Raw genomic sequence first — 25,545 nt, 5'->3', positions numbered from 1 at the left:
GAACTGAAGTCCCTCATTCCTGGAATCATTCGCGTAAATCTTTTCTGCACCCTCTCTAAGGCCTTCACATCCTTCCTAAAGTGTGCTGCCCAGAATTGGACACAGTACTCCAGTTGGGGCCGAAGCAGTGTTTTATACAGGTTCATCATCATTTTCACACTTTTGTACTCTATACCTCTATTTATGAAGCCCAGGATCCCGTAAGCCTTTTTAACTGCTTTCTCAACCTGCCCTGCCACCTTCAATGATTTGTGCACATAAACCCCTCGGTCTCTCTGTTCATGCACCCCTTTTAGGATTGTACCCTTTAGTTTATATGTCCTCTCCTCATTCTTTCTGCCAAAATGTATCGCACTTTAACATAGAAGATAGGAGCAGGAGTAGGCCATTCGGCCCCTCGAGCCTGCTCCGCCATTCAATGCGATCATGGCTGATCATCCAAATTCAGTACCCGGTCCCTGCTTTCTCCCCATACCCCTTGATCTCTTTAGCCTTAAGAAATATATCCAACTCCTTCTTGAATATATTTAATGTATTGGCCTCCACTGCCTTCTGTGGTAGAGAATTCCACAGGTTCACCACTCTCTGGGTGAAGAAATTCCTCCTCATTTCTGTCCTAAATGGCCTACCCCTTATCCTTAGACTGTGACCCCTGGTTCTGGACTCCCCGACCATCAGGAACATCCTTCCTGCATCTAGTCTGTCCAGTCCTGTCAGAATTTTATAAGTTTCAATGAGATCCCCTCTCATTCTTCTAAACTCCAGCGAGCACAAGCCCAATTGACCCAATCTCTCCTCATACGTCATTCCTGCCATCCCAGGTATCAGCCTGGTGAATCTTCGCTGAACTCCTTCCATGGCAAGAACATCCTTCCTCAGATAAGGCGACCAAAACTGCACACAATACTCAAGCTGTGGTCTCACCAAGGCCCTGTACAACTGCAGCAAGACATCCTTGTTCCTGTACTCAAACCCTCTCGCTACGAAGGCCAACATGCCATTTGCCTTCTTAGCCGCCTGCTGCACCTGCACGCTTACCTTCAGCGACTGGTGCACAAGGACACCCAGGTCTTGTTGCACTTCCCCTTCTCCCAATCTATTGCCATTCAGATAATAATCTGCCTTCCTGCTTTTGCCACCAAAGTGGATAACCTCACATTTATCCACGTTATATTGCATCTGCCATGCTTCTGCCCAATCACCTAACTTGTACAAATCATACTGGAGTTTCTCGGCATCCTCCTCACAGCACACACGCCCACCCAGCTTTGTGTCGTCTACAAATTTGGAGATATTACATCTAGTTCCCTTGTCTAGATCATTAATATATATTGTGAATAGCTGGGGTCCAAGGACCGATCCCTGCGGTACCCCACTAGTCACTGCCTGCCACTCGGAAAAAGACTGCGTTAAATTTCATCTGCCACATGTCTGCCCATTTCAGCTTGTCTATGTCTTCTTGAAGTCTATCACTCTCCTCCTCCTCACTGTTCACCATACTTCCACGTTTTATCCAAGGTAAACCAGGCAGAGCTGCAGCTTTCTACCAGTGCGGGGTGAAGCCCCGCAGTCCATGTGGTGTCGGGGTGAAGCCTTCTACCATTCACCTATAAAGAGGTACGTTTTTCTAACCCTTCCAGAGGCAACTTTCCTCTGGTGCCAATATAAATGCTGCTGCCAAAGGAAAGAGCAGTATTTGTTCTTGTTTGCACATTATATTTTGTTTCCCTCCTGGCCTGTACACACCTTCCCATCTCAATCAGAATCTCCTTTCCATACATAGAGATAGGAACAGGAGTAGGCCATTCGGCCCTTCGAGCCTGCTCCGCCATTCAATGAGATCATGGCTGATCTTCGTCTGAGATCATAGCTGATCTTACCAGTTCAGTACCCCGTCCCCGCCTTTTCTCCGTAACCCTTAATCCCCTTAGCCTTCAGAAATATATCCAATTCTCTCTTGAAAATATTTATTGAATTAGCCTTCACAGCCCTCTGTGGCAGGGAATTCCACAGGCTCACCACTCTGAGTGAAGAAATTCTTCCTCATCTCTGTTTTAAATGATTTGCCCGCTATTTTTAGACTGTGGCCCCTGGTTCTGTGCTCCCCGGTGAGTGAATTGTGTTTAAAGAAAAGGCTGTGACTACATACTTTCCTCAGTTTGTTGTTTGAGTTGTTCCTGATCGTGTTCAAGCTCTTGTTCTGCCTGTGACTGGGCTGCTTGGATATGCTGGCGTAGTTCCTCCACGTAGCATTGCTGCTGCTGCATCTGCTCGTGGTAAAATGCTTCCAATCCCTTCAGCTTTTGCTTGTACTCCTCGTGCTCCTGCTGTTTGTTCAGGTATCGCTCACGAAGTTCCAGCAGCTGCCTCCTGAGGATAAACAACAGCAGGTGAAATCATTCGTGTGTGCATGGGTTCAAAGCTCACTGAACTTACCTTCTGGAGCTTGAAGCACCAAACACCACTATTCACACTGCAGAAGTGGTGAAATTTCAGAACACGAGATTCTTTGACAGCACCTCCCAAACCCGCGACCTTCACTACCCAAGGGCAGCAGGGAACACATGGGAACACCACCACCTCCAAATCACACACCACCCTGATTTGCAAATATATCGCAGCCAACGTTCCCTCTAAGCCGCACAGCTGTGCAGCCCGGGACCAGCTTTTCCAATGTTAAATTTCGTGCATGCGCAAAACTGTGAATAGGCAATGCAGCCCCTTAAAGGGGCAGTGAACTCAAAAAAAAAAAAAATTAGGGGGAACCGTGATCGCCATTCCTTCATTGTCACTGGGTTAAAATCCTGGCACTTCCTACCTAACAGCATTGTGGGAGTACCTTCACCACACGGACTGCAGCGGTGGCTCACCACCACCTTCTCAAGGGCAATTAGGGATGGGCGCTGCGCGGGGGCTTTGCCCCGACGCCGCGCGGACTTCGCCCCTACGACTGCGGGGGCTTCGCCCCTACGACTGCGGGGGCTTCGCCCCGATCATGCCATAACAGTTGGTTTAATGCAGGTATAGTCAGCCGAGGAAGTGAGACAGAGTGTATGTGGATCGCCAACACTCGAACAGTTCACAGTACAGCAAAAGGAAATCCTCTGAGTATTAGACTTCCAGCTGCTTAAAGTCACCAACTCATTTATAAAACCTGCAACTTAACTCATTTGACTGTTTACACAAGTACAGTAGTTAGCAGCAGATACAGGAAAATCTTCTGCATACGTAAGTGAAAATATAACTAACATTGCAACACATTAGCAGTGGACAGTTTGTTATGGCCAAGCAAATACTTCAGCTGATCGGAGCTGCCCGAGCATCTTCTAACCACGCCACCAAACTTGGGTTTTAGACCACAAAGTCCTTTCCTTTCACTACCACATCACTCCATTCTTTCATTACCATTTGCTCCACACACATTGCACTTCTGGTGCGATTCCTCACAAGGCCAGCCGTTACGTTACCTAGCAACAATGCAGCTTGGGTTACACAAAGAAAGCTTGCTTGGCTGCACAGGGAGGGGCGTGGCACGAACTACAGAGTGATTTTGCACGATGTTTTAAATAAACCACTGCATTCAAACTAATAACATTCAATTATATTACACTTTGCAACGGATTTAGAACTTGGAATCAAACTCAAAGCCGTAAGCACACTAATTTGGCAAATTTACTTGCAGCTTGTCTAACTACCATCTAATAGCTGCAGTATTTTGACTCCCAACTTAATCGTGCCGTTTATGCTTCATGAATGACGGGTATAGATCGCAAGCTGTCTGATATCAATAGTATACTGGGTGTTGGTGCAGCTCAGCTCATGCAAGATAAACAAGGTAAGATAAAGAACTTGGGCACTAACACAAATAAAAATAATTTTAAAAGTTGAATGAGACATGAAAAACCAAGTCTGAGATTAAAGCCCATAGGGCACAAACCTCGAGACACTGAGGTCTAACAGCTTCACATACAGCTTGTTTACTGAATGTTAAAAGTGTATCTAATGACGGTTACATAACGTCTTTGACGATTTTTACAGCTTTAACATAATATCTTTACAAAATATGTTAAATATGAAATTAAAAAACAGTACACACACTCCAATTAGTATTTGCAGTTGCTAGTCTTACAGTAATTACCCAGGTGAACAAGTCGTCCTCAGAGGATGAATGAGCCAGCCCCAAAGATGCCTTGTTGCCGGTGTCCCAATAACACAAACTGCCGTTCTGAACACTCCCAAAGATTAAGTCCTAACGGAGGCTACAGCAGCACTATTTGGAACATAAGTTTGCCTGCACTGTAAGCTGGTGTTCCACGTACTGTGCCAAGAGGCTACTGCAACTATGGCAACAACAGAACAAGTGTCTTCCCACTTATGGCTCCATCTAAAGAAAGTTTAGAAACAAGAATCTCATGCAAAAATACACGTTTATCATTGTGCTGGTCATTGATATTATATATCTAAATATTAAATCAAAACTAGCTGCTTTGCTTTTATTAGGGAAGGCTTGTTTATTTTTATGTCTTCCACATGCGTCTAAGCAGACAGGCATTTCTGCGGCCTCAGATGTGACTCCAGGATGGTATGTTGCCTTCCTGGTGCCAGGGTCAAGGATGTCACTGAGCGGCTGTAGAACATTCTGAGGGGGGAGGGTGAACAGCCAGAGGTCGTGGTCCATATCGGTACCAACGACATAGGTAGAAAGAGGGATGTGGACCTACAGGCACATTTTAGAGAGCTAGAAAAGAGATTAAAAAGCAGGGCCTCACAGGTAGGAATCCCCGATGACTCCCGGTGCCACGCGCGAGTGAGTATGGAAATAGGAGGATAGAGCAGATGAATGCGTGGCTGAAGAGATGGTGCAAGAGAGGGCTTCAGATTAAAAAATTTTTTTTTTTTAATTCATTGATGGGATGTGGGCGTCGCTGGCTGGCTAGGCCTGCATTTAGTGCCCATCCCTAATTGCCCTTTGAGAAGATGGTGGTGAGCCGCCTTCTTGAACTGCTGCAGTCCATATGGTGTAGGTACACCCACAATGCTGTTAAGAAGGGAGTTCCAGGATTTTGGCCCAGCGACAGTGAAGGATCGGCGATACAGGTCCAAGTCAGGATGGTGTGTGGCTTGGAGGGGAACTTGTAGGTGGTGATGTTCCCATGCGTCTGCTACCCTTGTCCTTCTAAGTGGTAGAGGTCGCGGGTTTGGAAGGTGCTGTTGAAGGAGCTTTGGCGAGTTGCTGCAGTGCATCTTGTAGATGGTACACACTGCAGCCACAGTGCGCCGGTGGTGGAGGGAGTGAATGTTGAAGGTGGTGGATGGAGTGCCAATCAAGCGGGCTGCTTTATCCTGAATGGTGTCAAGCTTCTTGAGTGTTGTTGGAGCTGCACTCATCCAGGCAAGTGGAGAGTATTCCATCACACTCCTTACTTGTGCCTTGTAGATGGTGGAAAGGCTTTGGGGAGTCAGGAGGTGAGACACTCGCCGCAGAATTCCCAGCCTCTGGCCTGCTCTTGTAGCCACAGTATTTATATGGCTGGTCCAGTTCAGTTTCTGATCAACGGTAACTCCCAGGATGTTGATAGTGGGGGATTCAGCGATGGTAATGCCATTGAATGTCAAGGGGAGATGGTTAGAGTCTCGCTTGTTGGAGATGGTCATTGCCTGGCACTTGTGTGGTGCGAATGTTACTTGCCACTTGTCAGCCCAAGTCTGAATGTTGTCCAGGTCTTGCTGCATATGGACACGGACTGCGTCAGTATCTGACGAGTCTCGAATGGTGCTGAACAGTGTGCAATCATCAGCGAACATCCCCACTTCTGACCTTATGATGGAGGGAAGGTCATTGATGAAACAGCTGAAGATGGTTGGGCCTAGGACACTGCCCTGAGGAACTCCTGCAGTGATGTCATGTGATTGAGATGAATGACCTCCAACAACCACAGCCAACTTCCTTTGTGCTAGGTATGATTCCAACCAATGGAGAGTTTTCCCCTTGATTCCCATTGACTTCAGTTTTGCTAGGGCTCCTTGATGCCACACTCGATCAAATGCTGCCTTGATGTCAAGGGCAGTCACTCTCACCTCACCTCTTGAGTTCAGCTCTTTTGTCCATGTTTGGACCAAGGCTGTAATGAGGTCAGGGGCTGAGTGGCCCTGGCGGAACCCAAACTGGGCGTCAGTTAGCAGGTTATTGCTGAGTAAGTGCCGCTTGATAGCACTGTCGACGACACCTACCATCACTTTGCTGATGATTGACAGTAGATGGGACGGTAATTGGCCGGGTCGGATTTGTCCTGCTTTTTGTAGACAGGACATACTTGGGCAATTTTCCACATTGCCGGGTAGATGCCAGTGTTGTAGCTGTACTGGAACAGCTTGGCTAGGGGCGCAGCTAGTTCTGGAGCACAAGTCTTCAGTACTACTGCCGGAATGTTGTCAGGGCCCATAGCCTTTGCAGTATCCGATGTCTTCAGCCGTTTCTTGACATCACGTGGAGTGAATTGAATGGGCTGAAGACTGGCATCTGTAATGCTGGGGACCTCAGGAGGAGGCCGAGATGGATCATCCACTCGGCACTTCTGGCTGAAGATAGTTGCAAATGCTTCAGCCTTGTCTTTTGCACTCACGTGCTGGGCTCCACCATCATTGAGGATGGGGATATTTTTGGAGCCACCTCCTCCTGTTAACTGTTTAATTGTCCACCACCACTCATGACTGGATGTGGCAGGACGGCAGAGCTTTGATTTGATCCGATGGTTGTGAGATCACTTAGCTTTGTCTGTCGCGTGTTGCTTCCGTTGTTTGGCATGCAAGTAGTCCTGTGTTGTAGCCTCACCAGGTTGACACCTCATTTTTCGGTATGCCTGGTGCTGTTCCCGGCCTGCTCTCCTGCACTCTTCGTTAAACCAGGGTTGATCTCCCGGCTTGATGGTAATGGTAGAGTGAGGGAGATGCCGGGCCATGAGGTTACAGATTGTGGTTGAATACAATTCTGCTGCTGCTGATGGCCCACAGCACCTCATGGATGCCCAGTTTTGAGTAGCCAGGTCTGTTCGAAATCGGTCCCATTTAGCATGGTAGTAGTGCCACACAACACGGTGGAGGGTATCCTCAACATGAAGACGGGACTTCGTCTCCACAAGGACTGTGCGGTGGTCACTTCCACCAATGCTGTCATGGACAGATGCATCTGCAACAGGTAGATTGGTGAGGACGAGATCAAGTAGGTTTTTCTTGGTTCCCTCACCACCTGTCGCAGACCCAGTCTGGCAGCTATGTCCTTTAGGACTCGGCCAGCTCAATCAGTTGAGGTGCTACCGGAGCACTCTTGGTGATGGACATTGAAGTCCCCCACCCAGAGGACATTTTGTGCCCTTGCTACTCTCAGTGCTTCTTCCAATTGGTGTTCAACATGAAGGAGTACTGATTCATCAGCTGAGGGAGGGCGGTAGGTGGTAATTAGCAGGAGGTTTCCTTGCCCATGTTTGACTTGATGCCATGAGACCTCATGGGGGCCTGAGTCAATGTTGAGGACTCCCAGGGCTACTCCCTCCCGACTGTATACCACGGTGCCACCACCTCTAGTGGGTCTGTCCTGCCCGTGGGACAGGACATACCCAGGGATGGTGATGTCTGGGACATTGGTTGTAAGGTATGATTCGGTAATTATGACTATGTCAGGCTGTTGCTTGACTAGTCTGTGGGACAGCTTTCCCAATTTTGGCACAAGCCCCCAGATGTTGGTAAGGAGGACTTTGCAGGGTCGACAGGGCTGGGTTTGCCGTTGTCGTTTCCGGTGCCGAGGTCGATGCCGGGTGGTTCATCCGGTTATATTCTTATTGTTTTTCGTAGCGGTTGTTTACAACTGAGTGGCTTGCTAGGCCATTTCAGAGGGCATTAAGAGTCAACCACATTGCTGTGGGTCTGGAGTCACATGTTGGCCAGACCACGTAAGGACAGCAGATTTCCTTCCCTAAAGGACATTAGTGAACCAGATGGGTTTTTGCAACAATTGACAATGGTATCAAGGTTGCCATTACTAAGACTAGCATTTAATTCCAGAATTAAATTGAATTTAAATTCCACCAGCTGCCGTGGTGGGATTTGAACCCATATCCTCAGAGCATTTGACTGAGCCTCTGGCTTACTAGTCTAGTGGCATAACCACTACGCCACCGCCTGGGGCATTGGGGCTGGTTCGGGGGAGGTGGGATCTGTACAGGCCGGACGGGTTCCAGCTGAGGTACTAAATGAGTACTTTACATCTATCTTCACCAAGGAAGAGGTTGCTGCCATAGATATAGTGAAGGAGGAGGTAGAGGAGATACTGGATGGGATAAGAATTGATAAAGAGGAGGTACTAGAACTGAACCGACCAGGGGACAAGCAACCTTAGATTTGGTCCTGTGTAACGAGACAGGATTAATTAAAAATGTCCTAGTAAAGGATCCCCTTGGAATGAGCGACCATAACATGGTTGAATTCCATATTCAATTAGAGGGTGAGAAGGTTGGATCTCAAACAAGCGTGCTAAGCTTGAATAAAGGAGACTATGAAGGTATGAGAGCGGAATTGAGTAGAGTGGATTGGGAAAATAGATTAAAGGGTAAGACGATACATGATCAGTGGTGTACATTTAAGGAGTTATTTTACAACTTCCAAGAAAAATATATTCCACTGAGAAGAAAAGGGTGTAAAAGAAAAAAGACAGCCATCCGTGGCTAAGTAAAGAAATTAAGGATCGTATTCGACTAAAAACAAGGGCATATAAGGTAGCCAAATCTAGTGGGAGGATAGAGGATTGGGAAAACTTTAAAAGACAGCAAAAAATAACAAAAAGATTGATTAAGAAAGGGAAGTTAGATTATGAAAGTAAATTAGCAAAAAATATAAAAACAGATAGTAAGAGTTTTTATAGTTATATAAAAAGAAAAAGGGTGGCTAAAGTAAATGTTGGTCCCTTAGAGGATGAGACCAGGAAATTAATGGTGGGAAATATGGAGATGGCAAAAACACTGAATGAATATTTTGTATCAGTCTTTACAGTAGAGGACATTAAGAATATCCCAACACTGGACAAACAGGGGGCTATGGGGGGGGGAGGAGCTAAACACGATCAAAATCACTAAGGAAGTGGTACTCGGTAAAATAATGGGACTCAAGGCGGATAAATCACCTGGACCTGATGGCTTACATCCTAGGGTCTTGAGGGAAGTGGCGGTAGGGATTGTGGATGCATTAGTAATAATTTTCCAAAACTCCCTGGACTCAGCAAAGGTCCCGGCAGACTGGAAAACTGCTAATGTAACACCCTTATTTAAAAAGGGCAGTAGACAGAAAGCTAGAAACTATAGACCGGTTAGCCTAACATCTGTAGTAGGTAAAATTTTGGAGTCCATTATTAAGGAGACAGTAACAGGACATTTGGATAATCATAATTTAATAGGACAAAGTCAGCATGGTTTTATGAAGGGGAAGTCATGTTTGACAAATTTGCTGGAGTTCTTTGAGGAAGTAACATATAGGGTGGATAAAGGGGAACCAGTGGACGTAGTGTATTTAGACTTCCAAAGGCATTTGACAAGGTGCCACACAAAAGATTATTGCTTAAGATAAAAAAAATCACAGGATTGGGGGTAATATTCTGGCATGGATAGAGGATTGGCTATCTAACAGAAGGCAGAGAGTTGGGATAAATGGTTCATTCTCAGACTGGCAATCAGTAACTAGTGGTGTTCCGCAGGGGTCAGTGCTGGGTCCCCAACTCTTTACAATCTATATTAACGATTTGGAGGAGGGGACCGAGTGTAACATATCAAAGTTTGCAGATGATACTAAGATGGGAGGGAAAGTAGTGAGTGAGGAGGACATAAAAAACCTGCAAGGGGACATCGACAGGCTAAGTAAGTGGGCAGAGATTTGGCAGATGGAATACAATACTGGAAAGTGTGAGGTTATGCACTTTGGCAGGAAAAATCGTAGAGCAGGTTATTATCTTAATGGCAAGAAACTGGAAAGTACTGAAGTACAAAGGGATCTGGGGGTCCTGGTGTACGAAACTCAAAAGGTTAGTATGCAGGTGCAGCAAGTGATTAAGAAGGCCAATGGAATGTTGGCTTTCATTGCTAGGGGGATAGAATATAAAAATAGGGAGGTATTGCTTCAGTTATACAAGGTATTGCTGAGACCGCACCTGGAATACTGCATACAGTTTTGGTGTCCATACTTAAGAAAAGACATACTTGCTCTCGAGTCAGTACAAAGGTTCACTCGGTTAATCCCGGGGATGAACATATGAGGAGAGGTTGAGTAGATTGGGACTCTACTCATTGGAGTTCAGAAGAATGAGAGGCGATCTTATTGAAACATATAAGATTGTGAAGGGGTTGGATCGGGTGGATGCGGGGAGGATGTTCCCGATGATGGGTGAAACTAGAACTAGGGGGCATAGTCTTAGAATAAGGGGCTGCTCTTTCAAAACTGAGATGAGGAGGAACTACTTCACTCAGGAGGGTGGTAGGTCCATGGAATATGCTGCCCCAAAAAGCTGTAGAAGCTACATCATTACATAAATTTAAAACAGAAATAGACAGTTTCCTAGAAGTGAAGGGAATTAAGGGTTACGGGGAGCGGGCAGGAATTTGGACATGAGTCTAGGTGCGGATTGGACATGGCCCTGTGGGTAGCGGAGCGGGCCCAGGGGCTGTGTAGCCTGATCCTGCTCCTGTTTCGTGTGTCTAATTCTGTTAGATTCAGGAGATGGTTCTGTGATAGTAGATTGGCGGTTAGGATCAGATCAGCCATGATCTTATTGAATGGCGGAGCAGGCTCGAGGGGCCGATTGGCCTACTCCTGCTCCTATTTCTTATGTTATGTTAAAGGCAGACTGTATTTAAAGTAGATAAGTCACCAGGACCGGATGGGATGCATCCTAGGATGCGGAGGGAAGTGAAGGAAGAAATCACAGAGGTACTGGGCATAATCTTCCAATCCTCCTTAGAAACAGAGGTGGTGCCAGTGGACTGGAGAATTGCAAATGTTACACCCTTGTCCAAAAAAGGGTGTAAAGATAAACCCAGTAACTGTAGGCCGGTCAGTTTAACCTCGGTAGTGGGGAAGCTTTTAGAAACAATAATCAGGGACAAATTAAGTCAGTCAGTCAGTCAGTCACTTGGACAAGTGTGGACTAATTAAGGAAAGCCAGCACGGATTTGTTAAAGGCAAATCGTGTTTAACCAACTTGATGGAGTTTTTTGATGAGGTAACAGAGAGGGTTGATGAGGGCATTGCAGTTGACATGGTGTACATGGATTTCCAAAAGGCATTCGGCAAAGTGCCTCATAATAGGCTTGCCAACAAAGTTGAAGCCCATGGAATAAAAGGGACCGTGGCAGCATGGATACGAAATTGGCTAAGTGACAGGAAACAAAGAGTAGTGGTCAACGGTTGTTTTTCGGACTGGAGGCAGGTGGACAGTGGTGTCCCCCAGGGGTCGGTTCTAGGACCACTGCTTTTCTTCATATATATTAATGACTTGGATGTGGATGTACAGGGCGCAATTTCAAAATTTGCATATGACACAAAACTTGGAAGTATAGTGAACAGTGAGGAGGATAGTGATGGACTTCAAGAGGACATAGGCTGGTGGAATGGGCGGACACGTGGCAGATAAAATTTAACACAGAAAAGTGCGGTGTGATACATTTTGGTAGAAAGAATGAGGAGAGGAAATATAAACTAAAGGGTACAAAATCCTAAAGCATGAACAGAGAGACCGAGGGGTTTATGTACACAAATCGTTGAAGGTGGCAGGGCCGGTTGAGAAAGCAGTTAAAAAAGCTTACAGGATCCTGGGCCTCATGAATAGAGGTACAGAGTACAAAAGCGTGGAAATTATGATGAACCTGTATAAAACACTGGTTTGGCCTCAACTGGAGTATTGTGTCCAATTCTGGACACTGCACTTTCGGAAGGATGTAAAGGCCTTAGAGAAGGTGCAGAAAAGATTTACGAGAATGATTCCAGGAATGAGGGACTCCAGGTACGTTGATAAGACTGGAGAAGCTGGGGTTGTTCTCCTTGGAGCAGAGAAGATTGAGGGGAGATTTGATTGCGGTGTTCAAAATCATGAGGGGTCTCGGTAGAGTAGAGAGAAACTGTTCCCATTGGTGGAAGGGTTGAGAGCCAGAGGACACAGATTTCAGGTGTTTGGCAGAAGAACCAAAGACGACATGTGGAAAATCTTTTTTATGCAGCGAGTGGTTAGGATCTGGAATGCATTTGGAATGAAAGGGTGGTGGAGGCAGGCTCAATAACTGCTTTCAAAAGGGAGTTGGATAAGTACCTGAAAGAAAAAATTTTGCAGGGCTACAGGGAAAGGGCGGGGGAGGGGGACTCACCGAGGTGCTCTTGCAAGGAGCCGGCACGGGCTCGACGGGCCGAATGGCCTCCTTCCATGCAGTAACCATTCTATGATCTACATATGTAATGGAATATTCATCCCCTAAAATGCATGGTAACTTGTGATAACTTAAGAGGCAGAATAGTTTGTACAACAACTATTAAACCAAATCTCTCTTTTATTCATTACATTTACTGAATGTCAAACAAAAACCCAAAGTATTTTATTGCTGTTAAATAAAAATGCAAAGGTACTGAAATATTCAGCAAGTCAGGCAGCAACTATAGAGAAACAGAAGTCAGTTGATGTTTCAAGTCTTAAGATGGTTCCTCAGGGTTTTAAGGCCTAAAACATCGATTGACTGACTTCTGTTACTCCACAAATCTTTGCGTATTTCCAGCTTTTTCTGCTTTTGTTCTCAGATCCCAGTATCTGCAGTATTTTCTCTATTTGTATTGATACAGGGTCTTTTATGTTGAAAGATCACAAAGCTCTTTACACAACAAAACCTTTTCATGTGCAGCAAATGTAGCCATCGGCAGCATTCTAGACACAGCATGAGAAGAGTGATGATAGCAAAATACTGCAGATGTTGGAAATCCGAAAAACAACAGAAAATGCTGGAAAAACTCAGCAGGTCAGGCAACATCCGTGGAGAGAAATTTGAGTTGACGTTTCTGTAAAGTCAGCGCCTCAATAATACACGGACTTCGGGAGAACAGTTTAACAGGTACTTTACAGCACGGTGGCATAGTGGTTAGCACTGTTGCCTCACAGCGCCAGGGACCCGGGTTCGAATCCGGCCTCGGGTGACTGTGTGGAGTTTGCACATTCTCCCCGTGTTTGCGTGGGTTTCCTCCGGGTGCTCCGGTTTCCTCCCACAGTCCAAAGATGTGCGGGTTAGGTTGATTGGCTATGATAAAAATTGACCCTTAGTGCTAGGGGGATTAAATACGTGGGGTTACAGGGATAGGGTGGGATATGTGTTGGTGCAGGGATTACAGGGATTGGGTGGGATATGTGTTGGTGCAGGCTCGATGGGCCGAAATGGCCTCTATCTGCACTGTGGGGTTTCTGTGAATTCTGTGAATTTACTGAACAAGAGGCAGCTTGAAATTGAAACTACAGAAGCCTGCTAGGGCCTTTTATACAGGGGTGGTCACTGCCGGTACTGCAGTCTAAGACCAGTTATTCCCTTAAAGGTACATACACAACAATTCCTCCCCTTTTAGATAAACAGTACATAACATTCATTTAACAACTAAATAATAACTAATTACAATTACAATTTTCTCAGTAATATATACATCAACTGAAATAGTCATTTATAAGTTCAGTCTTTGAGGAGGCTTCCTGATCCGGACTGGATAGCACCTTCCTCGAGTATCCTGTTCTGGCGGTGGAGTCAATTCTGGCTCATTGTCATTGGTTGGTTCGTCAGCTTCCAATACCCCTGCTTCTGAGGTAGACGCAATCTGTACTTCGGGCTCATTACCAGGTGCACATGCTTGTGGTACAGGTTTGGCTTGTTCCTGTGACTCTAGAATCTGGTCAGCATGGCGTCTCACGATGCTCTCTCCAACGTCCACTGTGTACATTAGTGGTCCCTGCTGTGTGCATATCGTGCCTGGCTGCCATTTTTCTGTTCGGTAGTCGCGGGCCAAGACTGGTTGCCCTATCTTGAAGCTCCTGGTTGGCTTCTCATTGATGTGCTGGAACTGCTTATCCTCAACATCTCGTCTTATGTTTGGTTTGAGCAAATCCAAGCGACATCTTAGTTTCCGGTTGAAAAACAGTACGGCTGGAGTTTGGTTGGTTACTGCATGTGTCGCATTCTGGTAAGCAAACAGGAAGTTATCCACCTTGTGTTGCAGTGGTATGTCGTCATTATACATTGCCTTTATGGCCTTTTTAAAGGTCTGAACAAACCTCTCAGCCAATCCATTTGTGGCTGGATGATATGGGGCAGATGTGTAATGTTTCACCCCATTATTCTTCAGGAACCTCCGGAAATCCTCAGACACAAACTGTGGCCCATTATTGGAACAGATCTGTTCTGGCAACCCATTCCTGGCGAAGATGGTCCTTAGGACTGCAATAGTTTTCTCCGTGGTGGTGGAGGACATTTTAATGACCTCTGGCCATTTCGAATGGGCATCCACAGCGATTAGAAACATTGAGTCCATAAATGGACCAGCGAAATCAATGTGTACCCGTTGCCATGGAGATGAGGGCCACTCCCATGGATGTAGCGGGGCCTGCGGTGGAGCGTTTTGGACCTTCTGGCATCCTGTGCATCTCTTGGTCATATCCTCGATTTCTTTATCGATTCCCGGCCACCACACAAACGCCCTGGCTAGGCTCTTCATTTTTACCCCTCCCAGATGACCCTCGTGAAGCTCATTGAGCACTCTATCTCTCAACTTGGGTGGAATTACCACTCGGGATCCACACATCAAGGTTCCCCGGCACACTGACAGCTGTTCCCTCCTTAGCGAGAATGCTGGCAACAGTGAGTCGCCATATGCTGGCCATCCCTTCACCGTCAAATCATAGACCCGAGAGTGTGTCGGGTCATTTCGGGTTTCTTTCTCAATACTCGCATTTGTAACAGGCAAACATTCGACTATGGTCGCATGGAATATCTCCACAGGGTCCACTGCAGGTGCTTCTTCCGCCGTAGGCAACGGTAGGCGCGACAGCCCATCAGCGTTTCCATGTTGTTTCGTACCTTTGTACTCTATGTCGTACTGATGTGCCCCTAGAAAAAGTGACCATCTTTGCAGCCGTTGCGCCGTCATCACCGGAACACTCTTCTTTGGGTTAAAAATTGAGACCAGGGGTTGATGATCAGTCTGTAGGGTGAATTTCTGCCCGTGCAGATAGTGATTGAACTTCTTCACCCCCCACACCAGGCTGAGGGCCTCCCCGTCAATCTGGGCGTAGTTACGCTCGGCTGAGGTTAGCGAGCGCGATGCAAAGGCTATTGGCCTCTCTGAACCGTCACGGAATTTGTGTGACAGCACCGCTCCAATGCCGTAAGGTGACGCATCACATGCCAACCGAATCGGTAGTGTTGGGTTGTAGTGGGCCAATACTTCTTTTGAAGTGATTTGGCATTTACATTCCTGAAAGGCACGCTTACACTCATCACTCCATTTCCATGTTACACCAGTTTGAAGGAGGGCGTTCAGTGGCTGCAGAATTGTAGATAAATTCGGCAAGAACTTATGGTAGTAGTTCACTAACCCGAGGAACGACCTCAGTTGCGACACATTTTCTGGTGCTGGAGCCTTGACTGCAGCCTCAATCTTGTCCGGCGACTTATGCAACCCTTCCTCATCAATCATGTGGCCACAATACGAGATTTGTCTCCTGAAGAACTCGCATTTGGGGCGGTTGGCTCGTAGCCCATATTCCTGCAATCTCGTGAGCACCTGTTCCAGGTTGGCAAGGTGTTCATTGTCATTTTCGCCCGTAACCAGGATGTCGTCCAAACAACACTGGGTCCCCGGGATCCCTTGCAGGACTTGTTCCATTGCCCTCTGCCACATAGCCGGGGCCGATGCTACCCCAAATACCAGTCGATTGTACTGGTAAAGGCCTTTGTGAGTGTTTATCGTGAGGTATTTCCTAGATGCTTCTTCCACCTCCATTTGTAGATACGCTTGAGCCAGGTCAATCTTTGTAAAATGTTTCCCTCCAGATAGTGAGGCGAAAATATCTTCTACTGTACTGTGTGCAGGACTGGGTTCACAGTCACCTTGAAGTCCCCACAGATGCGAACCTTCCTTGGCTCCCCAGGCGTGCTGCTCAATGCTTTCTTCATTACAGGAACGATGGGTGTGGCCCACTCGCTCCAGTCCACCTTAGACAGCACCCCCGAACGCTCCAGACTCTCCAGTTCAGCTTCCACAGCTGGGCGTATCACTCATGGCACCGGTCTGGCCTTGAAAAATTTTGGGGTTGCGTTATCCTCAATCTTTATGGTTGCCTTTACTCCTTTTAGAGTCCCAAGTCCTTGTTGGAACACCTCTTCCGCGTCAGATAGAATTTGTGACAGACGTCCAGGTGCGACGTCATCATCTTTTTTGTCAGTCACAGTTAGTGCCAGAATGGAATGCCAATCCAATTGTAGTCTTTGGATCCATTCACGTCCCAATAATGGTGGTCCTCCATCTCGTAGTATATACATGTATAGTTTCTGTGTTTCCTTTCCGTTATATTCAACTGGCACCCTTATTTTTCCTCTGGGGTAGACCTTTTGCCCAGTGTATGTCTTCAATACAATGGACATGTCCTTTAAGGGTATGTGTGAGAATAGCCGCTCATAGTCTCGTCGATTCATGACAGTTAGGGCTGATCCTGTGTCCAATTCCATCTTCACTGGGGACCCTGCTATCATGAGGGTGACCCAAATGGTTCGGTGATCTTCTTTTGCGATCACGTTGTGTAGCTTTAAACAACTTAGTCTCCTGCTCCCGGAGTCCTTATCACTCTCCTGATCTTCTGAACTACTATCTGTCAGTTTCTTTACTTTCCTGTACTGTTCCTTAGTAGTTCTTGTCATGTTGGTCTTCTTTCCCGACCTGCAGACTCTTGCTATATGTCCCATCTTCCCGCATTGCCTGCATATTTTGTCTTTAAACCAGCAGTCCTTCTGCTCATGGGTTGTTCTGCCGCAGCGATAGCACTTTTCGGCTCCACACGCCATTTCGTTAGCGCTGTATTCTTGTGGTTTCTGTTGTATTTCCGCAGCTCCCCGTGCTGCTGCTTCGTAGGATACTGCCATGCTGAAAGCCTGTTCTAGCGTCAGGTCCTTTTTTGAAAGTAGTCGTTTCTGGGTTCCTTCACTCTGGAGCCTGCAGACAAACTTATCCTGTAAGGTGTCTGCCAGTCCTGCTCCGAACTGGCAGTGCTTCGATAACTTGCGTAGTTCCGTAAGATAGTCAGCATTGCTCTCATCTTTGTGCTGGTTTCTTTTATGGAACTTGAATCTTTCTGCTATCAGCAGTGGTGTAGGGCTTAGGTGTTCCTGTAAGATATGAACAATCTCGTCGGCGGGAATCCTGAGCGGCAGAGCGGGGCTATAAAAGTCCCAGAGACCAGGTAAGGCCTCACAGCGTCGGCGGGAAACTCGAGCGGCAGAGCGGGGCTATACAAGTCCCAGAGACCAGGTAAGGCCTCACAGAGTCGGCGGGAAACTCGAGCGGCAGAGTGGGGCTATAAAAGTCCCAGAGGCCAGGTAAGGCCTCACAGCGTCGGCGGGAAACTCGAGCGGCAGAGCGGGGCTATAAAAGTCCCAGAGACCAGGTAGGTTTACCAGTCTCCAGTCTGGGAACTCGGAGGGAAGGAGAGAGGTAAAAAGTAATCCAAGTGTGACGTCACCAGAAAGCGGGTAAGTGATTGGTTGGTAAGTATTTCTCCCTTTTTAAGCTTAAATCTCTTTGGTTTATAGTTTCTAAGGTGTGATATTCACCATCTAGAATCGGGGCAGAGGATATTTAAGAATAATATTAATAAATTTAATTAATTACATAGAATGGGAGATCAGGTGATGTGTTGCTGCTGCAATATGTGGGAGCTGGTGGACACCATTGATGCTCACGGTGATCACATTTGAAGTAAGTGTTGGCTGCTCGAGGAACTCCGGCTCCGTGTTGAAGAGCTGGAGTCCGAGCTTCAAACACTGAGACACATCAGGGAGGGGGAGAGTTACCTGGACTCTGTGTATCACGAGGGAGTCACACCAATTAGATTAATTAATTCAGATGTAGTCCGTGGCCAGGGTCAGGATGGTGTGACTAGAAGTGAGGCAGGTACGGGGATCCAGGAGGTAGTGTTGGAGGAGCCGCAGCCCTTGCACTTGTCCAACAGGTTCGAGGCTCTTACTCCCTGTGAGGATGGGAACAGGGACTGCGGGGAGGATGAGCAACCTGACCACAGCACCGTGGAGCAGGGGGCCATTCAAGTGGGGGGAGTTAAAAGAAATGTTGTAGTGGTAGGGGATAGTATCGTTAGGGGGCTAGATAGAGTTCTTTGCAGTTGAGAGCGAGAGTCCCGAAGGCTGTGTTGCCTGCCCGGTGCCAGGGTTAAGGACATCTCCTCCGGACTGGAGAGAAACTTGGAGTGGGAGGATCCAGTTGTCGTGGTCCATGTTGGTACCAACGACATAGATAGGACAAGGAAGGAGGTTCTGCTGAGGGAGTTTGAGCAGCTAGGGGCCAAATTAAAAAGCAGAACCACAAGGGTAATAATCCCTCTGGATTATTACCTGAGCCACGAGCGAATTTGGCTAGGACAAATAAAATTAGAGAGTTAAATGCGTGGCTCAAAGACTGGTGTGGGAGAAATGGGTTTTGCTTCCTGGGACACTGGCACCAGTACTGGGGCAGGAGGGAGCTGTTCCGTTGGGATGGGCTTCACTTGGCCAGTGCTGGGACTAGAGTCCTGGCGGATCATATAACTAGGGCTGTAGAGAGGGCTTTAAACTAACTAGTTGGGGGGAGGTTCCTAGAGAGCAAATAATAAAAATGACAACAGAGAAGGTCATAGACTTAGGTAGCAGTGGGGAAATTAAAAACCAGAGCGTGTCAGGAAGGGGCAGAAGGTATGGAGTAAAAGGTAAAGTAATAAAAAGGGCAAAAGCAGGAACTAAGTGTCACAAAACATATTTGAAAGTTCTCTATCTGAATGCACGTACCATTCGTAACAAAATAGACGAGTTAATGGCACAAATAACTACATATGGGTATGATCTTGTGGCCATTACAGAAACATGGCTGCAGGGTGACAATGCCTGGGAATTAAACATACCAGGTTATTTAACGATCAGGAAGGACAGGCAGGAAGGAAGGGGAGGTGGGGTGGCTATGTTAATAAAGGAAGGAATCACTGTAATACAGAGAAATGATATTGGGTCAAAAGATCAGGATAATGAAACAGTTTGGGTGGAGGTAAGGAATAATAAGGGGAAAAAAACACTAGTGGGCGTAGTCTATAGGCCTCCGAACAGTGGCAACTCTGTTGGACGGAGTATCAATCAGGAAATAGTTGAGGCTTGTAATAAGGGAGCATCTATAATTATGGGGGATTTTAACTATCATATTAATTGGACAAATCAAATTGGGCAGGGCTGCCTTGAGGATGAGTTCATTGAGTGTATTAGGGATGGGTTTCTGGAGCAGTATGTAACTGAACCGACCAGGAACCTTAGATCTGGTCCTGTGTAACGAGACAGGATTAATTAAAAATGTCCTAGTAAAGGATCCACTTGGAATGAGTGACCATAACATGGTTGAATTCCATATTCAATTAGAGGGTGAGAAGGTTGGATCTCAAACAAGCGTGCTAAGCTTGAATAAAGGAGACTATGAAGGTATGAGAGCGGAATTGAGTAGAGTGGATTGGGAAAATAGATTAAAGGGTAAGACGATACATGATCAGTGGTGTACATTTAAGGAGTTATTTTACAACTTCCAAAAAATATATATTCCACTGAGAAGAAAAGGGTGTAAAAGAAAAGACAGCCATCCGTGGCTAAGTAAAGAAATTAAGGATAGTATTCGACTAAAAACAAGGGCATATAAGGTAGCCAAATCTAGTGGGAGGATAGAGGATTGGGAAAACTTTAAAAGACAGCAAAAAATAACAAAAAGATTGATTAAGAAAGGGAAGTTAGATTATGAAAGTAAATTAGCAAAAAATACAAAAACAGATAGTAAGAGTTTTTATAGTTATATAAAAAGAAAAAGGGTGGCTAAAGTAAATGTTGGTCCCTTAGAGGATGAGACCGGGAAATTAATGGTGGGAAATATGGAGATGGCAAAAACACTGAATGAATATTTTACATCAGTCTTTACAGTAGAAGACACTAAGAATATCCCAACACTGGACAAACAGGGGGCTAAAGGGGGGGGAGGAGCTAAACACGATCAAAATCACTAAGGAAGTGGTACTCGGTAAAATAATGGGACTCAAGGTGGATAAATCACCTGGACCTGATGGCTTACATCCTAGGGTCTTGAGGGAAGTGGCGGTAGGGATTGTGGATGCATTGGTAATAATTTTTCAAAACTCCCTGGACTCGGCAAAGGTCCAGGCAGACTGGAAAACTGCTAATGTAACACCCTTATTTAAAAAGGGCAGTAGACAGAAGGCTGGAAACTATAGACCGGTTAGCCTAACATCTGTGGTAGGTAAAATTTTGGAGTCCATTATTAAGGAGACAGTAACAGGACATTTGGATAATCATAATTTAATAGGACAAAGTCAGCATGGTTTTATGAAGCGGAAGTCATGTTTGACAAATTTGCTGGAGTTCTTTGAGGAAGTAACGTATAGGGTGGATAAAGGGGAACCAGTGGACGTAGTGTATTTAGACTTCCAAAAGGCATTTGACAAGGTGCCCCACAAAAGATTATTGCTTAAGATAAAAAAATCACGGGATTGGGGGCAATATTCTGGCATGGATAGAGGATTGGCTATCTAACAGAAGGCAGAGAGTTGGGATAAATGGTTCATTCTCAGACTGGCAATCAGTAACTAGTGGTGTTCCGTAGGGGTCAGTGCTGGGTCCCCAACTCTTTACAATCTATATTAACGATTTGGAGGAGGGGACCGAGTGTAACATATCAAAGTTTGCAGATGATACTAAGATGGGGGGGAAAGTAGTGAGTGAGGAGGACATAAAAAACCTGCAAGGGGACATCGACAGGCTAAGTAAGTGGGCAGAGATTTGGCAGATGGAATACAATACTGGAAAGTGTGAGGTTATGCACTTTGGCAGGAAAAATCGTAGAGCAAGTTATTATCTTAATGGCAAGAAACTGGAAAGTACTGAAGTACAAAGGGATCTGGGGGTCCTGGTGCACGAAACTCAAAAGGTTAGTATGCAGGTGCAGCAAGTGATTAAGAAGGCCAATGGAATGTTGGCTTTCATTGCTAGGGGGATAGAATATAAAAATAGGGAGGTATTGCTTCAGTTGTACAAGGTATTGGGGAGACCGCACCTGGAATACTGCGTACAGTTTTGGTGTCCATACTTAAGAAAGGACATACTTGCTCTCGAGTCAGTACAAAGAAGGTTCACTCGGTTAATCCCGGGGATGAGGGGATGGACATATGAGGAGAGGTTGAGTAGATTGGGACTCTACTCATTGGAGTTCAGAAGAATGAGAGGCGAGGGGGGCACGGTGGCATAGTGGTTAGCACTGTTGCCTCACAGCGCCAGGGACCCGGGTTCAAATCTGGCCTCGGGCGACTGTCTGTGTGGAGTTTGCACATTCTCCCTGTGTCTGCGTGGGTTTCCTCCGGGTGCTCCGGTTTCCTCCCACAGTCCAAAGATGTGCGGGTTAGGTTGATTTGACTATGATAAATTGACCCTTAGTGTTAGGGGATTAAATACGTGGGGTTACGGGGATAGGGTGGGATATGTGTCGGTGCAGGCTCGATGGGCCGAAATGGCCTCTATCTGCACTGTGGGGATTGTGTGTGTCTGTGTGTGATCTTATTGAAACATATAAGATTGTGAAGGGGTTGGATCGGGTGGATGCGGGGAGGATGTTCCCGATGATGGGTGAAACTAGAACTAGGGGGCATAGTCTTAGAATAAGGGGCTGCTCTTTCAAAACTGAGATGAGGAGGAACTACTTCACTCAGAGGGTGGTAGGTCCATGGAATATGCTGCCCCAAAAAGCTGTAGAAGCTACATCATTACATAAATTTAAAACAGAAATAGACAGTTTCCTAGAAGTAAAGGGAATTAAGGGGTACGGGGAGCAGGCAGGAATTTGGACATGAGTCTAGGTTCGGATCGGTCATGGCCCTGTGGGTAGCGGAGCGGGCCCAGGGGCCGTGTAGCCTGATCCTGCTCCTATTTCGTGTGTCTAATTCTGTTAGATTCAGGAGATGGTTCTGTGATAGTGGATTGGCGGTTAGGATCAGATCAGCCATGATCTTATTGAATGGCGGAGCAGGCTCGAGGGGCCGATTGGCCTACTCCTGCTCCTATTTCTTATGTTCTTATGTAAAACTTTTCTCCATTGGTTTAGCTGGGGTAATTAAATTCCGCAGTAGGCCGTACGTATTCGCACCCATCAGATTTAATAATACCGACGCCCTCTTTCCATCGGCCATGTCATTTGCCTTGCAGTACACTTCGATTCTTTCTACATACGTGGTCCAGTCTTCTACCTCGTTGTCGAAAGCAGTGATACTGCCACTTTTCGGCATCTTGGGCGATTTAAAATGGCGCCTCCCGCGCTTTTGCTTCTTCCCCAATGGAATAAAATGGCGCCTCCCGCACTTTTGCTTCTTCCCCAATGGGATAAAATGGCGTCTCCCGCGCTTTTGCTTCTTCCCCTTACTGCCACGCTGCTCCTAGCGTTCTACGGGGTAATGGCGGCGACCCGCAGCTTCGGCGCGTCTCGCTTTCCTTCCCCCCGTTTAGTTTCTCTCCGCTGTTCTGTTCTCGAGCACCGACCGCGCCCTATGCGCTCCACCCTCTCTTGTTTTCTTTTCCCGGCGACGCTGCGCGGCCTGATTTGTAGAGCCGCTCGATCGAGCTTGAGCCCGCCGCAGTCCGGAAGGGTCAGTGCGCTACCTGCTACCAGCACGATTCGCTGGAACCGCAGTCTCTCCCGCAATTCTCCAAACACCGATGGATTCTTTGGGCGGTTGCCCTCGGTCGACGCCCGTTGCTCAGACTACGACCTTCCAGGACCTTCCTTTCAGGCGAGATCCCCGTGAGATGATGCCACACCGCAGGTGAATTCGAACTTACTCGTCACCATTGTAAAGTCCGCGCCTCAATAATACACGGACTTCGGGAGAACAGTTTAACAGGTACTTTACTGAACAAGAGGCAGCTTGAAACTGAAACTACAGAAGCCTGCTAGGGCCTTTTATACAGGGGTGGTCACTGCCGGTACTGCAGTCTAAGACCAGTTATTCCCTTAAAGGTACATACACAACAGTTTCGGGTCGAACCCTTCTTCAAAACGGGAAAGAAAAGAAAATAGATCGCAGGCAGGGCTGCGATCGGACAAAAGAAGTGAAAGAAACATAAGAAGTAAAAGAGACAATAAAAGGTATACGAAGCTAGATGAGATGGTAATAGGCTGAGATTAGGTGTGAAGTGTACTGGCAGGGCAAGAGATAGCTGCCAGGTATGAGAGAGAAACAAAAGGAAAGGGGGGGGGGGGGGGGGGGGGGAAGGAGTGGAAAAATACCAGAAAAAATGTAATAGGGGCCGAGGTTATGATCTGAAATTGTTGAACTCAATATTGAGTCCGGAAGGCTGCAGAGTGTCTAATCGGAAGATGAGGTGCTGGTCCTCGAGTTTACGTTGAGCTTCCGTGGAACAATACAAGAGGCCAAGGACGGTGAGGTCCGAGTGGGAATGGAGCGGTGAATTAAAATGACAAGCGACCGGAAGCTCGGGGTCATCCTTACGGACTGAACGGAGGTGTTCCGCAAAGCGGTCACCCAATCTGCGTTTGGTCTCCCCAATGTAGAGGAGACCACATCGGAAGAGATAAGTTCCGTGGGGCAAGAACAGGCTGAAACGATGGGTCTACCAGGGCAGTCCTGTTTGTGGATCTTGGGAAGGAGGTAGAAGCGGGCTGTGCGGGGTTGGGGAACTATGAGGTTGGTGGCAGCGGGGGGGAAGATCTCCAGAGGAGATGAGGATTGTACTTCTCGCAATCTAGTATAATGTATTCGCTGCTCACGATGCGGTCTCCTCTACATTGGGGAGACCAAACGCAGATTGGGTGACCGCTTTGCGGAACACCTCCGTTCAGTTCTTAAGGGTGACCCCGAGCTTCCGGTCGCCTGTCATTTTAATTCACTGCTCCATTCCCACTTGGACCTCACCGTCCTTGGCCTCTTGTATTGTTCCACGGAAGCTCAACGTAAACTCGAGGAACAGCACCTCATCTTCCGATTAGGCACTCTGCAGCCTTCCGGACTCAATATCTTCAATTTCAGATCATAACCTCGGCCCCTATTACATTTTTTCTGGTATTTTTCCACTCCTTCCCCCCTCCCTTTCCTTTTGTTTCTCTCTCACACCTGGCAGCTATCTCTTGCCCTGCCAGTACACTTCTCACCTAATCTCAGCCTATTACCATCTCGTCTAGCTTCGTATACCTTTTATTGTCTCTTTTACTTCTTTTGACCGATCGCAGCCCTGCCTTCGATCTATTTTCTTTTCTTTCCAGTTTTGAAGAAGGGTTCGACCAGAAACGTCAACTCAAATTTCTCTCCACAGATGTTGCTTGACCTGCTGAGTTTTTCCAGCATTTTCTGTTGTTATTATGAGAAGAGTGATGACTGTTTTTAGCTAGTACTGGTTGAGGGTGGGACGTGGCCAGGACTCCCCGCTGCTCGTATATTACTGGATGTTCAACATCCACCTGAACCACTGTAGTAGGCAGGTGGGTCCTCAACTTACTGTTCCATCCAAAGTCTAGATTATGGCTCAAAGCTGCAACCCTCTGATAGAGGCCAGACTGCTGCCAACTCAGTCAAACAGACACAGTGTGGCTAGTGGCATTCATTGCTTATATTCCATAAACTACCAATCCCTCATGTGTAGCGCTGCATAATCACTTTGGCACTACACGTCGGCGACAGTGTTCCCTGTAATCTGTGCTTTGTTCTGTGCGACCTGTTTCTTTAAATCTGCGGTCCCTTTCAATTTCTGCGCACGTGCAGTAAAATGTAAAAACGGGTGAGCGGCCTGCGCGGGACCTTTCCCATTACTGCGCGGCCTAGAGGGAACATTGTTTGGCGATAGGCACTACACGTCGGGGACTGGAAACAGCCAGCTAACTTACGAGTCCCTTAAGAGAGACAAAGTTACACCGGCTGCAGCACAAGTGCTTTATGTTCTGCTAAAAGGTTGCACCCAAAATGTTGCATCTTTCTCTTCCAGATGCTTACTGTCCTGTTGTGCATTTTCTGTTTTTATACAAGTAAAAAGTGAGAGATTTGCAACCCTAATATAATGGCAGTAATCGCAGTCGTAATGGAGCAGATGCCGGTCATCCACAATTGTTTTAATGACATTCTCCCATTGACTTCGTAAGTACTATTGAAATTCAGTATCATATTTTCTGTTACAATGCACACCTTTTTTTCCC

General features: G+C 46.7%; 1 protein-coding gene across 1 annotated transcript in view; it reads right to left on the bottom strand.

Annotated features, from left to right (window-relative positions):
- Positions 1 to 25,545, bottom strand: part of stard9 (StAR-related lipid transfer (START) domain containing 9) — a 284,572-nt gene that overhangs the window by 57,149 nt on the left and 201,878 nt on the right. The window contains exon 22 of the mRNA XM_086003792.1: positions 2,150 to 2,370. Within this exon, the coding sequence (XP_085859918.1) occupies positions 2,150 to 2,370 (221 nt within the window). The remainder of the gene's footprint in view (positions 1 to 2,149; positions 2,371 to 25,545) is intronic.

The sequence above is a fragment of the Somniosus microcephalus genome, chromosome 12 (genome assembly GCF_052327205.1).
Source record: "Somniosus microcephalus isolate GS21.2 chromosome 12, FLI_Smic_1.0, whole genome shotgun sequence".
In the NCBI taxonomy this organism is placed as follows: domain Eukaryota; kingdom Metazoa; phylum Chordata; class Chondrichthyes; order Squaliformes; family Somniosidae; genus Somniosus; species Somniosus microcephalus.
This window is presented reverse-complemented; position numbering and strand designations above follow the sequence as displayed.